At 40.6% G+C, this 16,023-nt stretch overlaps 1 protein-coding gene across 1 annotated transcript in view; it reads right to left on the bottom strand.

The window, feature by feature from the left end:
- Positions 1–16,023, bottom strand: part of OTOA (otoancorin) — a 32,854-nt gene that overhangs the window by 7,096 nt on the left and 9,735 nt on the right. Inside the window, exons 11-23 of the mRNA XM_032704402.1 lie at positions 15,693–15,816; positions 15,113–15,328; positions 14,450–14,617; positions 13,999–14,139; positions 13,368–13,423; positions 12,871–12,988; positions 12,278–12,351; positions 11,569–11,704; positions 10,491–10,681; positions 8,950–9,043; positions 7,691–7,820; positions 5,191–5,378; positions 1,350–1,505 (exon numbers count right to left, since the gene is read on the bottom strand). Of these exons, the coding sequence (XP_032560293.1) occupies positions 1,350–1,505; positions 5,191–5,378; positions 7,691–7,820; positions 8,950–9,043; positions 10,491–10,681; positions 11,569–11,704; positions 12,278–12,351; positions 12,871–12,988; positions 13,368–13,423; positions 13,999–14,139; positions 14,450–14,617; positions 15,113–15,328; positions 15,693–15,816 (1,792 nt within the window). The remainder of the gene's footprint in view (positions 1–1,349; positions 1,506–5,190; positions 5,379–7,690; positions 7,821–8,949; positions 9,044–10,490; positions 10,682–11,568; positions 11,705–12,277; positions 12,352–12,870; positions 12,989–13,367; positions 13,424–13,998; positions 14,140–14,449; positions 14,618–15,112; positions 15,329–15,692; positions 15,817–16,023) is intronic.

The following is a 16,023-nucleotide window of genomic DNA, read 5'->3' as shown; positions in this document are numbered from 1 at the left end:
GGAAAGTTTTGTTACTAGAAGCTTCAGATCTTCGCAGAAGCTCTGGAGCATAAATACATATCCTGAGCCTCCCCAGTGTATGGCCATGGCCTTCAGGAGGAGCACTGTCACCACCTATATGTGACACTTAAACAGGGCACTGTTACACAACCACTTCCCAACTACAAATGGTGTGAAAACGCTCTGTACCCCCTCTGCCAGGTCACAAGGAAACCCTAACCAGAAGAAATGGGCATTGGATTGCCAGCAGAAATGCCCAAATCAGTTAAATTGCTAGAAGAAAACATACAATACTAATGGGATCAATATGTAGTTTTTATTTGTTTTAATATTCAGGTTGCCTTGTCTTATTTAAGTGTCATATATAGGTGGTGACCTCTCTTTAAGATTAATTTTCAGATATGAATGGGATGTTGGTATCAAAGTGCCTTTGCAAGCCAAAGTAATTTAGAACTGTGCTCGTCCTAAACTAACCATTTAAAAACTGTGAGTGTAGCTCAAGCCAAAGGCATCCTCCAAAGTCAGTGGAAGAAACAAGCATCTTCCAAGACTTCCTTATCTATCCACAATGCTGAGCTTCAAATGACTAGCTTAAAGTAGCTGCCTGACTTTTAGACAACTGAAGTTAGGTGGAATCCCTTAACCAGCTATTCCTGACAGCAGGAAACTTCAAAAGAAAACTAATATTGTATAAAATCCTCCCAAGTGCTTCCTTTGGATGATGTTCTTCAGAATAAGAATCTATTAAACAGATTTGTGATATTCTGCCAAAACTGCCACCGTGCAACCACAGAACCCTGATGGTAAGGGCCACAAAGTCAAAAATCTGCTGCTGCTAATTGCATATACAAATAAAAGCTTTTAACTCTTACTGTGAAAGTCTCATTGACATAACTAGAATTCAAGGAAAGAAAGATGAGAGGAGCATATTTGCTAATAACAGGATCTAGAGCAATGGTTGCCAGGGTTGGGAGCACACTACCTCTGCAGTGGTTACTTTAGTTAGGAAGGACTGGTGTCTCCCAGCTGTAGTGTCTGTTCCAGGGCCAGTGTGAGAGGAGCTGCTGACCTCTTTCTACTACTTAGTGGGCAAGTGCTAAAGAATACACTCGTCAGCACCCCAGTTAACAGTGATTGATGTCCTCTTGGCCACCTCACCAGGGCAGCCAGCACCAGGCAGACACCAGTGCTGACCTACCTACCCACCTTCACCAGGGTCCCAGCTGCAGGAGAGCAGCAGGGAGCAGTGTGGGTCCCTGGATCTGTTTCCTAGACTGTTCCAGGACTTCAGTCCCAAAGGGTGTGAAGCCAGAGCCCTTCACCAAGAGTACATTCAATAAGATACTTACCTGGGTAAGAGTCCACTCTGTTTGCTGACTAAGTACAGACACAGTGTCGATGGAATGCAAATCCAGCTCTTGGATTTCGTGCTCAGTGAGGGCCAGAGCAATGCGGCCCAGGGAGACAATGTGGTAACTCTTCCAGTCAGGCAGGAACCCCCAAACCTTTAGAAGAGAGTCATTAATGTCTGTTAGGTCATTAGGAGTCTTCCTCTACATACACCATTCTCAAACCCCTTGTTTTAGAAGTCACAAAACCTGCAGTATTCCTCGTTGCACACAAAAGGCAGAGCTTAGGTATTGTGAAGGTTTTTCAGGTTCTACGCCAATTATGCTTAGTTTATCTAAAAATGCTGCAATTTTTACAGCTTGGTCTTGTTGATAAGTCAGAACAGGGACTGCTGGAAGTGTAGCTGTAGGAGCAAAACCACTAAAACCAATAAAAATGGGAATCTGTGCCTACATCCACACTGTTACACTGCTACCACAAAAGCAGTATCTGGACTACCCAGGCTTCTACCCAGCTGCAATCGCTCTGGGGAACTGACTTTAAATTGCTTTTGTGACCAGTCACCACGGCTCAGTCACTGACAAAGAAAGCAGAAATCAAAGCAGAGAATTGGGTAATACAGATAAATAGCCAGTTCCTAAAGTTCTGATTTCTCACTTGTGTTCATACAACATTAAAATAAAAAATAACTTAAATGTGATTGTACAGATACAGTTAAACTTATAAAGCTTTGTGAAAAATGAAAGAAATAAGCAGGGCCTCTTCCAAATCAGTACCAATGTATTTAAATGGACAAGTTCCCCTGCTTTTAACTTTATCTGTGGTAAAGTTGCAGTGATTGAAAAGCTGTCAACCCTAAGGAAATTCTGATTTCAGAAAAGGTCTGCCTGAATACAAAAAGTCCATCAAGAACTGAACTTTCAGAGGCCAGAACTATCAGTTACATTTAGTTGGCAATGACAGAAGTTGGCAGTCGGTGGTCAGTGTCTCTCCGGATGTGGCCAATTGCCCTTACAGAAAAAGACACTGGGCTTTGGCTGGAGGAAGTGATTTGAACAAGACAGGCATAATTTAAAAAAGAAAAAAATCTCACTTTAAAGCTCTCATGTACTTCAGCAACTCTCCTTTATGTCAGTCAATACATGACAGTTTTCTAGTATAAGACTGTGCTTCTAACTTCACTAAGAAAATAAAAACTAAAAGCCCAATGCTGGGCTAAGCTGGTGGTTCATGCTGTCTGATCATGAAAATATTTACTCCGTTTTCAGGATAGCTACAATTTAAGTTTTGTCCAAAAAATTAGAAAGGACAGAACTAGTAAGGACGCACTGAAGACTATCTGCAGTTGCCTACTAAAGAGTGTTTGCACCTCCAGATATTTATGAAGCTGTACAACCTCCATAAAATACAGAAGCAGGGCTCTGGAGTCTGGATCTCTGGAATTAAATACTCCTTACACAGAGGTGCAGACTCTCTGCTGTTCATACCAAGGTGCATATCAGGGCTGCCGAGGTGCTTTTTCCAACTGTGACCCTCAGGATAAGGATTTGTTTAAGAGACATGTTGTTGGACCTGCACCTCCTGACTGAGCTTCCACAGACCTTTTATGTTGGTTTTACGATGTCATAAAGAAACACACAAAGGACCTAAGCCTGGGAAATGTCAATCTCTTCCAAAGAAAATAGACAGTAAAAAGCTTTAGCCCAATTTTAAAGCTCTTAATTCTCTAGCTGAAGAGATACAGGAAACACATGCAGGAAAAAATGTCCTGTGTCTATGTCCTGATCTAGGTCATCAACTACAGGGTTTGAAGTACTTCATAAATAGTATTATCTGACAGTGCTGGGTAAAATCTCAGGCATATCGATATAAATAACACAACACATGAAACTGAAACACTCCTTTGTCCTCATTCACCTGGGGACCACAGATCCATACATCTGTCACTATTGCAGAGCTGGGAGACCTTCCACTTACAAGTGAGCTAAGCTTCTTACTTTCATTAAGACACAATCTGATATCTAGACTTCTTGTATTAGTTTGGAACAATGAGTAGAGTATGCATTTTCTTTTAGGGGAAATCAATCAATTTAGAATAAATTAAAGCAGGCTTAATGAAACCTTTAATCTAAGATGCCCTTTAGTTAATAACATAACAGCACATAATTTCAAAGAGCTTTGCCTGTACTGTCTGATTTCTGATGCTTCATGTTCAGTATAACACCATGTTGCATTTTGCAAATTAATATATAGGAAGTCTGCCTTAGCCCAGAAGCAATCTGTTTTACAAACACTCACACACAGAATATAATTCCATTCAGTGCTCTACAGATCTCTGTGCCTTTGAACTGAACAGAGCCAGAATGTGAGGGTATTAGCCTTGCTGGCAATTTCCCTACAACAGATACCACTCTGTAAGTACACCAACATGTTGCACTGCTGTAAAATATTTTAGTTCCCACTATCTCAGTGGAACACTGTTTTTATTTCCTTCTGGGATTACATTTTTTCCCCTTTTTCTGCACACATGCCTCTGTGCTGATAGAGGGAAGCTTTCTGAGAAGGATGCATTTGATGCCTGTTGTCCTACTGCAGCAAGGCAGCAGAGACACAACTGCAGAGTCACCATCTGCTTTGGGAATATCTGGTCAGTGCCACTTCTCTTCAAGCACCTGTAGTTCTGCTGCTTTAAAAGCTGAGCTTCACTGCTAAAAATTGCATTGTTGGCCTTACCTACCCAAAGTCCATTTTCAGCTCCACTACTGTGGCTGCAGCTGCTGGTTTAAGGAGATGCTGCTCAGGCCCATGTTGTCCCCTGCTCCTACTTTCCTCCAGAGGTCACATCCCTCAAGATCTCCAAGCCTCTGCACTTGTACTACTTGCAGCCAACTGCAACTCCCCAACCTCATTCTGTCAGAATGATCTGACGGAACCTAAAAAGGACTTTTAAAATGTTGGATCATTTTGACAGAAGGGGATTACAGAGTGGCCATGAAGAGATGGGAGCAGAGAGCAGATAACCTCCAGCAGATGCTGGTGACAGGAAGCTGAAGACAGGCTAGGGATTGTAACCTCTTCACCTCTGGGACTCCTGCAACCAAAACAACTTGTCTTACTGCACCCTGAGGCTTTTCCTGGTCACCCCCAGGGAGAAGTGCAACATCAACAACAGGCATGGAGCGAGCTCTGACTCCCTCAGCCCACAGCAGGCCAAGGCAGGGCTGCTCAGAGCCCAGACACTGTGCTGGTGCTGTGCCCCAGACACAGACACCGCTGACCTGCCCCCAGCACAGCCCCATCCCAAGTGTGCTCCCAGGAAAGGCAGACTAAATGCAGTTGGGGTCTTTTTTCTCCCTAAAATTTCCCACGGATGGGTCTGTCTGTCCCTGCCTGTGACAAGAAGGTGGGAGAATGAGCTTTATTCAGCTAATGGCAGTCTCTTTCAGTCAGTTTGGTTTTACACCACTGTAAACTATATTTAACACCGATGTAGACAGTTTAACATGCCAAGCTGAACTCCCAGCAGGGCAATCAACAGCCCCTAGTGCTGCTTGCTGATTTTTCATTTATGAAACAAAAGTGAGGAACAAACAGAAAACTAATTCAAAAGTAAAAACATTTAACTTTTCCAGCTGCCAATAGCTCAGAACTACTTGCCTGTTGACTCTGAAGCAAGGGCAATAGTCTTCTATCACCATCTCATATTATTTTTCCAATAAACCATAGATATTCTTGCAGCAGCAGTGACATTGACATAGCACAGTTATTTTAGAACCGCATAGTTCAATAACAGCAAATCAAATTACAGATTTAATTTCCCTTCACAGACAGGATAGTTACCTGCTTGGCTTTTTCCTTCAAGGCAGTAAGCTGGGAGTTGTTAAAACCTGAGACAGTCCCAAGAAGTTCCACATTTTTGTCAAAAGTCCCTGGGTCCATGCATTTCAGTTCCTGATCTGACCAAAAGATATTTGCTTCTGCTAATTTAATTATTTCATCTGAAGAAGGAACTCTGCTTCCCAGGCAATCTGGAAAAAAAAGTCAAATAGCAAGACTTTTCTTCAAGGAGACTGAAAAAACATTCTTAATGTCCTGGATATAAAACTAGAATTTGCCTAACTTGCAAGAAATTGATTATATTCTTTATACTCCAAAGGCTGAACAAGAAAATAACAGCAGACATGTATTTCAGAACAGTTACAGTGCAGGATGGCAGAATAAAACTAAATTCTGGACATTTGCAATGAGAATAACCAGTATAGTGCAAGTGTCTTTCAAGTCTAATTCCTTAAAGGCATCAAAACCCAGGCTTATTCTGAGGTAAAATGGGGCCTTGCTTCAGTAAGAGTGAAATGCAAATCCTTGGGATGACCCTCGTGGAAGCCTCCAAAAATTCACCAAAAACTGCTGCAGTTGAATGAACTCCACGTTCCAACAGTGAATCCACCAGCAGTGTAACAGACAGGAGAGGTGCTTTTACTCTGAAATGCCCTGACAAAGATGTATGTCTTGTAAGACTTGCCTGACATTTAAACAAGGTGCAGACAGGAGCTGGATGTGTCAGAGAAGCACAGTTGCTTGTTCTTTATGTCAAAGCCTGTTGTTAAAATGTCAGGATCTGGAGAGGGCTGTTCACTCACCACAGAACTGTTTGGACAGACAAACTGCCTTTAGAAATCTTATTTACAGGCCGGTTCTGGCCCTATGCATGATCAAACCAGACAGTTTCCATTGTGTATTTTAACAAATCCTGGTCTTTGTTGGCATAATCTGCCTCTAATGTTGATGGAAAGCAGAAATTAGAATCCTAATGTGGTTGTTTACTGCTCTCTCTGTCTCCTGTCACTCATTTAGGAAAACCTTATTAAATAATTATCTAAACCAAATAATCCCTACATGTCTTCAGACACGGCCATTACCAGTAAAAAGCATGAATTTCACAGATGCTGTGCCTGAGCTAAGCTCTCCCAGACAAATAAATTAAAGCGAGGATGTACAAAGTAGATTTGTACTTTGAAAGGAGGCAGAGGAGGGATTTATTTGCATCAAAGGAAGCTGCAGCAGTGGATAGAACACTGAAAAGATTGAATCTGTTGAGCAAACGAAAACGCAGTTCAGCTCCCACTGTACCAGCTGATGTTCTGCTCTCCCTTTACACCTCCCTCTTGTGCAGCTGTTTCCCTTTCCCCTGCTGCAAAAGGTCAGCTTTTCTCACGTAAATACTGCCTATCCAGGCCCAGTGCAGCTCCCTTCCCCAGGTCATGAAAACCTGAGACTTCGTGTCCTCGGAAAAAACGTTGATTTTATTATTTGTAACACACCAGCTACATTGTTGTGACCACAGAGGGAAACACTAATTAGACTTCTGACTTTGCTTCCTGGATCTGATGCTACTTCAGTCTTCCTTTTGATATAACTTTAGTTTGATGAAAAACATCTATATATTATAACATCTCAGTGCTTGTGGTGAGAAACTTGAATTCTTTCTCCAGCACTGCTCTCTGGTAGCACGCTGGACACACAATTTCCAAGTTTTGCCTTGCATGTTCCATCTTGCCTCAAGCACTACCTTTGTTTTTATCTTGATGTGGACATGGATGTAAGAACTCTGTCACTGGTAATTGCTACTGTTACCAGTATTAGCTCCCAAATATTTCAGGTAAGAGAAAGAATACATTTATTGTAATAAATTAATATAGCCAGACCATGTACCTTATTCAAAGAAAATGATCCATTTGTCACCAGAGATTCTGATAGATTAGTGTGGTTGCTAATTAAAATACCTTTTAGATGATAACAAACTTTGTCCATTTGGACAGAAAAAACACAGTGCCACCACTGTCAGATTTAGGAACAGACGAGTCACCATATGCTCATGTCTGGCAAAGGATTAACTACGTGCAATCTTTTGGCACAAGGGTAACTTGTCACCTTCATAGGTTTTTAAATCGAGGATTTTTACTTAGATTACAAAGGAAAGTAAAAATAAGCAAAAAAAGTAAAAATAAACAAAACCCTCTAATTCAAATAATTCATCTTTTTCCTTTGTGCACTCAGAATCACTCCAGGAGATGCCTAATCATGCAATCCTGTAATGAAATTGTTTCAGCAATTAGTCAATGCATCATACAACTATGGGCAACAGAATGAAGACTCTCACTGCTTTTGCTAAAAGTCTGAATCTCTTTAAGTTGCTCAATGCTTTCTTTTTTATTATTCAGCTTCTCAGAATGCATTTGGTGACAAAGTGAAACCAAGTCTGTTTGAATTGCACCACCACAGCCCCAAATGGCCCCACTGTGAACCAGGCACTTTGCAGAGATACCAGGCAAATACTGACCAGGTGTGGTGAGAGATGAGGGGGTGTTGGCACTGGCATTGGAGACAGACTCAAACACAGTTGATAAAAGCTCTTCAGTTGAAGAAACTGGTCCAATTGTCTTTGCTATTTGTAAAATGATGTCTGGGAACTTCAAATGGAAAAAAAAAAAAAGATGAAATAAGTCTTCTTTCTCCCTTTTAAAACACACCAATTTGGCAGAGAAAGACTTGTGCAGAGCTTAGCAAATCAGGGGTTAGAGACAGCTCAGCCTCCTTCCTATTGTGCAGATGTTTCAGAAGAGAGTAAATTGGCTGCTACTGAAAGGTCAACAGCACACATTTGAGGGGAAAAAATTAGAAACAAAGCAAATTCTGAGTGATTCTCTCTCTTGGATGCTCTCTCAGTTTCTGGCAACACCTGAGCACTGCCTGATTGGAGTCTGTGTCCAGACCCTCCTGGAACAATGAATTTCACTATTCTGTATGGGCTTTATTTTGTTTGTCTTAAATTTGCTAGACAAGTGTAAGAATTAAGGATAGGGACCCAATTAAATGATGAGAAATAACTTTGACCTGTTTGCCTTATTCAGGCTTTTTTTTGAGCTCTTTCCTCCACCCTGCTAGACACCTTCCTTTCCTTTGAAGAGTCCTGTTCTATTTGGTCAATTATAAGTTTTACCTCCAGTGGAAAAGTTGCTGACGGTGCTGACATATTTCTGCTGAAGAATGAATTCCTCATTCCAGTATAGTTTACTCCTATACATAAAAATTTTAAGCTCGTAGGAACTAAAGAGGGCAAAGAGACTCCAAAGTGCAATGCTGAGTCCATCAGTTATCATTCATGTGCCACACTGGCCCTGGGGCAAAGGGCCATGTGAGTAAATGCTAATTTGATCCATATGATCCCATTAGTAACAGGATAAGAAACGTAACTTTTATGGTTGGAAGGCAAGGGAATGGAGGAAACAAAACTGCAAGGTGTAAAGTACTAAAAATGAGTCTGTGTCACTATAAATGACCCATTTTTTTCTATGTGACAATGTACAATTATCACTGTTCACGTGCAAATAATCCTTTATACTGACATTACCCTCAAGAAGAAATCTCAGAAATTTTGATAGAGTCAAGAACATGTGAAATATTAACATGGGGTTCCTTGCCAGGAGAATTATTTACCTAGTTTAGCATTCAGATTATATGATTTGGATTGCATTGTGACATTCACAAATTCAAATTTTAACATCTTTTATGAATTTAAAAGTTATAACAAAAGCATACCTTTTCAGCAAGGACATTTAATTCCTCCTTTGACAGAAGAGCTATGAATGGTCCAACATCTAATGTTGTTGCTGCTGTCCAGTTGTTTGAGGAGCTGAAGAAATATTTTGAAAAATTATATCAATTAAGAATGTTTACAATCAAAATGATGCTAAAACTTCAGAGTTTTTATCATAGTTTATCATATGGGAAACACAGACACTTCTATGCCAACGTGATGATTCATTGTTATCAGCATCAGTTGCATTTTCTCATCTCTCTGTGATATAAAGGGCATTAGTGGAACTCTAAATACACTCAGAGAAAGCCTTCAAATACAGTAGTAATGGAGCTCTCCCTCAACAGCCATAGTGTTTTTTACATTACAGTGTTCAAGCAAGGAGAAATAATTCTTTTTTTGAAAGAAAATTTACCATTTTCTGTCAGGTTCATACTGCAGCAGCAGCAACGTGCAAAATGGTATCAAAAGAGAAGTAGAAGCATCATACAGAGCTGACAAATGTTAGTCAATCCACTTGGTGGGTGAATAAAACACTTGGATAAGTAATTTTCAGCCTGGAAAAGCCTATAGGAGAACACAGTAACAAATCTGTTACTAGCTCATGTTCTCACAGAAAACTTTATTTGCTTTGTTGCTCCACTAGGAGGATGTTTGACTGGACAAATATTTTCAAAAAAACCTGATACAAAATAAAGTAAAATCTTATTTAGCACAGTGTGCCATGATTCAATAAAATTGATCTGTATCAAGATCAATGCAGGGATGGGATCTGGTGGAAGATATTTCTACTCTATCATCAGGAAAATGCTGACTTAGGAGGAAGCTGAACAAGCATCTAACATGATTAGGTGGATCAAGTGACAGCCTTTGGGTCTGAGGGGATGGTTAGAAACTATGCATTGTCTCCCTTTTCAAATGCAAGATACTTCTAAGAGACAATGCAAGAGAGAAACAGTATATTCTTGATAGACAGAGGATGGCTTTGTCCCTTGCATGACTGATACATAGTGTGGTTCCAATCGCCCTCCTAATCGGAGCCATAAGTGACACCCAAGTGACACCCAACATGCTGCCCAGTTTTTAGCTTCAGATGGTTGAATTTATACCCCTCTGCTTCTTCTCTAGCTCTCTCCTATTGCCACAGATGCTTGCAGTCTTCTTCACTTGTCTTCTTACACTGAGTATCCCACTTCCATCTTCCCGTTCTTTACATTCCTGGGCCATTCTTTGCTTGTAACACCCTTTCTCTTGCCAGGCCAGTGAGCCTGTTAGCCTGCCCCTCCTCAAACATTACACTTTCTCTCCTTTTCCTCTGGGACTTGAGTCATGCAGGGTGTCCCTGGGGTTGTATTTTGTTCCACACCTATCATGTTACACACAAGAACAGAAATGTCATTCTAGTGGACAAGCCCCCAAGCTTGGCCAGTGACAGAAGCTGCTTTGTGCTGTTTTCACTGCAGTTCATCTGGGCAAAGCAAATGCTTGGTATCTGCATGGCCTGACCATCAGCAAGAGCAAAGTGGTGTATTTAATACCTTACCCATATAACTCAAGGAGTTTGTATTTAATTTCAGTCTTCTGCTCGTGGCTGAGCTGTTGGCAGAGTTTGAATTGATGGAGGGCTGTTGCCATTGCCTTCAGGGACACTCTGCCTTGTAGAAAGGCTGGAGGTAAGTGGCAGATTAGATTTCCAAGTAGGTCAACATCATATTCATCAGCCACAGAGCCGTTCTGAAACGAGAAGCATTTACCCTGTTGGCAGAGCTAACCTTGGCTCTTGCCCTGCATCACTCAGCTGCATCACAACTCATTTAAGCTCTGTGACCCTTTAAGGAACAAAACACAACAGTTTGCACTGGCAACTTCATCTACGATTTCTGCTTAGACTGCCTTATATTTTTTGCTTTTAGCACTGCAATTGGTGGTATTTAATAAGCACTTCTCAGGGCTCTCATTATTCTTTATTCCATACTGAAGCACACATAGAAAATGTGACACCCTCCCACCTGCAGAGGTGGTGCAGCTCTGCCTGACAGCACAGTCCTCACCTGGCCCCTCAAAGCAAAGGGGCCCCAAGCTCTTGCTGTCAGAAGGCTGAGCTCTGAGGGGTTTCTCAAGCAGCTGCCAAAACACCAGGGATTATACAGCTGGTAGTATGTGTAAGGACAGGAATATTCACAGCTATATCAAAGAATAAGTTTCCCTTAAAAGCTGGTGAGTGCTGCAGCCCCCTGACAGCAGAAGTCCCAAATCCTCCTGGTAGCAACAACTCTTCCACAGAGCCTCCTGTGCCACGCACAGCTCTGCAGGACTGGCACTGCTGGGAGCCAGGGGAACAGCTCCAGCTGCAAACTGGTCAGCTCCAGGCTGTCCTGGCCAGTTATCTGTGGTCAGCACTGACATTTCATGAGAACACTTTGTAACATGGATGGAGTCAAGGAAAATTGTTAAGGAAGGTGTAAAAAGGTTTCCTCAGGCAGCAACTAATAATATCGAAACAGTACATGAAAAAAACCCCAAAAGAATACAGATGGGTAAGTCAAGAACTTATGTAGTAGGTGACTCTCTCCATCCTCGTGGTGCCTCCTCCACTGCTGACCCCTCCCAGCCATACCCACCAAGCACTCCTGTACTTTTTGCAGGACAGCATTCCTTTTGTGATGGCCTGGATTCAAAAGGTCCATTTCAGTCTTCCCCAGACTTTCAATGAAAGGGACACACAAGGGGCCTGAAACGAACTCCAGGTACTCAGAACTGCAGAAAGAATTCAAACATCTCAGAATGCAAACCAGACCTTCATATACCCATAACCATACCCATAAAATCTGTGATGACACAAACATTTAGAGACAAGGCTGGACTTGAAAAATCATAAACTGGACAGGTCAGAAAAGTTGCAATTAATCCTCACCTTACTCTAATGCCCTTTTTGTACATTTGTTTTCCCTAAGGAAAAAAGCTGTCACTGAAAAGTTTTGCTAACTTAGAAAAATGTTTTAAAACACACTGAAATGTTTTTAACCATACAGAGCAATATGCTTCAGCAGCACCCAGTGGTTTTGACTTACATATCCACTCTCAAAGAAACCCTAAATAAATAAGGAAAACAAATCTCACAACCTAGGGGGTAAAAATCCAGAATTGTGACAAAAATAGGCCACACTAAAAGACACCAAATATTACCAACTTTCACTTGACAGAGACTTTGCCTACAGTCAGTGATCACTTTTGATAAATTACCATTTCTTTGAATCATCAGTTTTCTTAGGACTGAAGAGATTATTTAAAAAGCGTTCAGAACTTAAGATGTAGTAAGATGTAACTCACGGAAGCACCAGTAAGAGGAAGGGAGGAATAGATGCATTGGATACCTTCCAAAACTTCCAAGCTAAACAATTAACCTAAAAGCAACAAAAATTTAGGAACTTAAACATCTGGCAATTCTGAAGAAGAATAAAAACATGGCTTGTTTATTGCAGCATATAAATTAGCATACATAAAACTGTGCATATTATCTTCAGAGAGCATTTTTCTTTGGCTTTTTTTAGGTTTTTTTTAGTTTTCTTTTTGTAGACATCAGAGACGAAGCATCCTATATTTGGGTGCATGAGAGCATTTGTATGTTTTCAAAACTTCTATGTATTTCCAAACAGATTACTCATGAATTAACAAGTTAGAAAGGCTGTAGAAATTTCTTGCAATTTGTAAGTGGCAAATGAAATTGTCAAAATGAAGTATGATAACAGAAAAATTCACACATAAAAGATTTAAATAAAATATGCTAACAGACCAGCTGACACAGACAAGATTAAAAAAAAAAAAAAAGAAAGTAAAAAGAAAATTGAATGAACCTAATTCTAATTTACCTAGTTTGGATATTGGGTAGTATGTTTATCTAGACAAAGTCTTGTTGGTTTTACCTGATATGGAGAAAGCAGATGAAGATTCATTTCAAAGAATTTAAAGTTGTTTAAAAATATGTCTGTGCCCATACTTTCAATGAGTTGACAAGTTACTCCTTTCACAAGCTGTCCTGTGCTGATAGGAAAAGCAAATTTCAATCTTTTGAATATTTAAGCAGGATCTAGTCCTTGCTCCCCACAACCCTGCCCTAAGATACAGTTTCTTGGCCACCTCTCTCTCCTGTTTCTTGTAACTGAAAGGCTAAATTGAAAGTAAAACGGCAAACAAATTGAAAAATACCAACTAAGCCTTAAAATAGCCAAACCTCTGCAATGCTTTGAGCCCGATTTTGGATTTGGAGACCCTTTCTAATGAGGAAGGTGAATTATCCTGTGGTATCCAGGAATGACTAAACTTAAGACAGTACAAAATAACTGTGTATGGTTTACCTTGAAGTTGCTCTTATGACAAAACTAGTCTTAAACCCCATTTCAAAGGAGACTATAATCCATACCTTAGAAGGTCAACAGGATAGTTTTTCTTAGACAGTAATTCATACAGATATAAAGCCTGAAATAAAACCCACCATACTTAAAGTTAAGTTTAGTTAATCCAGTTGTAGGACACAATGACTACTGCAAGGTTGATGTACTCTCAGCTCTCTTATGTACCCTGCAGGCACTTCTATGATCCAGCCTGGCCAACCACAAGAGGTTTGGCATCCAGTGCTGAATTTCTTCTTCACAAGGCAAGACATGGCTGACTGGTGTTATGGGATGATGTTAAACCTGGCCATGGCCCACAGACACTGAATAATTTGGGTTTGAGGGGACCTCTGGAGATCATCTGATCCAAACTTTCATCTCTCTGGACAGAGTCAAAGAGCTGATTGTATATGCAAATGTCTATTATACAGTACTGGAAAGAGAAAATTTACATGGCAGAATCTTGGGGACTTAAACTCAGCATATTAATGCTTCCCTTTCCATAGCTTTGTTTCATAATGCTGCCTAGGCTCTGAAATCCCTCTGGTTGTTTATGCCAAGATATATTTGAGGCAGTTCCTTCCTTTCACCTATGTTCCTTTTCCAGTTCTTCCATCACACTAAATTGCAGGGGAATGGGAACTGCATAAGAATTTTTACCTGGCTTCTTCTTAGTTCTTTTTCTTTCATTACTGAAGAACTATATCCAGTCTGCTTCCATAAACCAGAAAGAGATACTTCTTTAAAGAAAGCTCCTTGTATCTCTTTGACTGATGAAGAAAAATCTCCAGATGCAGCTATCTGAAAAGAGGAACACAGAATTGCATTTCAGAACCAATGCTTAGATTTACAGGATTTGCCCTTCTTCCTATTCTGTGTAATATTTCTCTTAAGAGGATAAAGGAAAAACATGACAGTATTAAAAATGCAACGGAAATAAGCAAGAGAGAGCCTTCCAAACACACGTGGTGTTCAGAAAAAATCCTCTGGAAATGTTAACCTTTGAGCTAAGGCACACACTTGGTGGCAACATTTTAAATCATGCTCTGCATAGCTGGTGACTGTGCTCTTGTGCAGAGAGAACCTGCTACACACTGGAGTTCATCATCACCTTCCTGAGGATCCCTTGTTGTTGGGCAGGAGATAAGTCAGACAAGTGCTGGGATGTTGTGCCTCGAATAAGCTGGGAGAGCTCCCCCGGGTTCATGCTGTACAGGGACTGGGTGCTGATGCCCGTTACCAAAGCACCCATTTGACTGACATTATGGAATGATAACACCTGCAGAGAGAACAGCACAAACAGGAAGTTTTCTGGCTGGAGGACAGCAGATATATTTAAAAGCAGAAGTCAATAAATAAATCAAAACTATTACTGTCGAACACTTAATACATTTCTTGCCTGGGGATGCCCTTTCTGTGTCTGTCCAGAGAGCAAATGTGTGAAGTTTCCCAGAAGGTCCTTTTTCTGAAACTTTGGCAGGACCCTGATTCCTTGCATTATTGTATATTTGAATATACAGTCTGGGACCTCTGATCATGCAAATTCTGCTTAGGGCAGTGACACACACAAAATAACATACACAACTGCCAAATATAAACATTCCTTCTCTCTGTTACACTAGAGAATTACTTCGGGAGGTACAGTCTTGGATGTTTTTATTTGATTTAAACACATTTTTCAGACCACTAACTTTTCAAAATCTGTGGTTATTGTTGAGAAAAAACCATTTAATTTTTAAAAACAGGAGGTAGGAAAGCTGTTATCACAAGGTACCTTTTCATAAGAGAGGTATTTACTGGATAAAATCATAACTTGGCTCTTTGCCCAGCCAGAGACTTGGTTTAATGTTGCAATAGCATTATGCACTGCTTCAGGTGACAGAGATTCCAGCTGACTTGAAGTCAGTCCGACCACAGCATCTGACAGAGATCCAAGGGTATCATTCAATGTCTGGTTTTGCATGGCAATGTTCAGGAGTTGGGATTTGAGCTAAAGCAAACAAAAAGAGCAGATGGGAAATAAAAACCTGCCAAGAACCAATTTCCACTATCACCCAAAACACTAACTGGAGTCTCTGGAATAGTCATTGGCAAATATTCAGTGAGCACACACTTCATAAAATTTCAAAAATAGAACCACAGTTGTGAAAGGAATATGGAGCAGCAGGAAATAGAATGACAAAAGAATGAGCACCTAAAATGGACTTCTATTCTTTGCATTCTTGAGAACTATTTTCCCTTATTTCTCAGATCACAGTGATTTTTCACTCTTTTCTTCTCTTATTCAAGAAGAAAGTCCCTCCTCCTCTGTTTTCAGAGTTAGGTTAGGCAAGAAGAATAAATACCACACCCACCTTGTGAACCTCAGCCTGGAAACCTCTCAGTTGATTGCATTTAATCATTTGATGAAGTAAAGCCTGGGCCACAGCTGCATCCATCTGTTCCAGGTCATCATAAAAGCAAACCAATAAACCCAGCCTATGGAAAAGAGACACATTAGCTGACTTCTGACATAGGAGGTGTGACCCTTAGGAAAGGGAAACACAGAATGTTACACCTTACTTGTGCTCAGAACTGGAGTCATTTCTGTCTGTCACTTGTGCCTTCAACTACAATCTTTAAAACTTACCCAGCCTGAGACTGGGGTATGAGACACATGCAGTGGCCTCTGTATTCAGCTGAACT

Source organism: Chiroxiphia lanceolata, chromosome 16 (assembly GCF_009829145.1).
Source record: "Chiroxiphia lanceolata isolate bChiLan1 chromosome 16, bChiLan1.pri, whole genome shotgun sequence".
NCBI classification, from domain to species: domain Eukaryota; kingdom Metazoa; phylum Chordata; class Aves; order Passeriformes; family Pipridae; genus Chiroxiphia; species Chiroxiphia lanceolata.
This window is presented reverse-complemented; position numbering and strand designations above follow the sequence as displayed.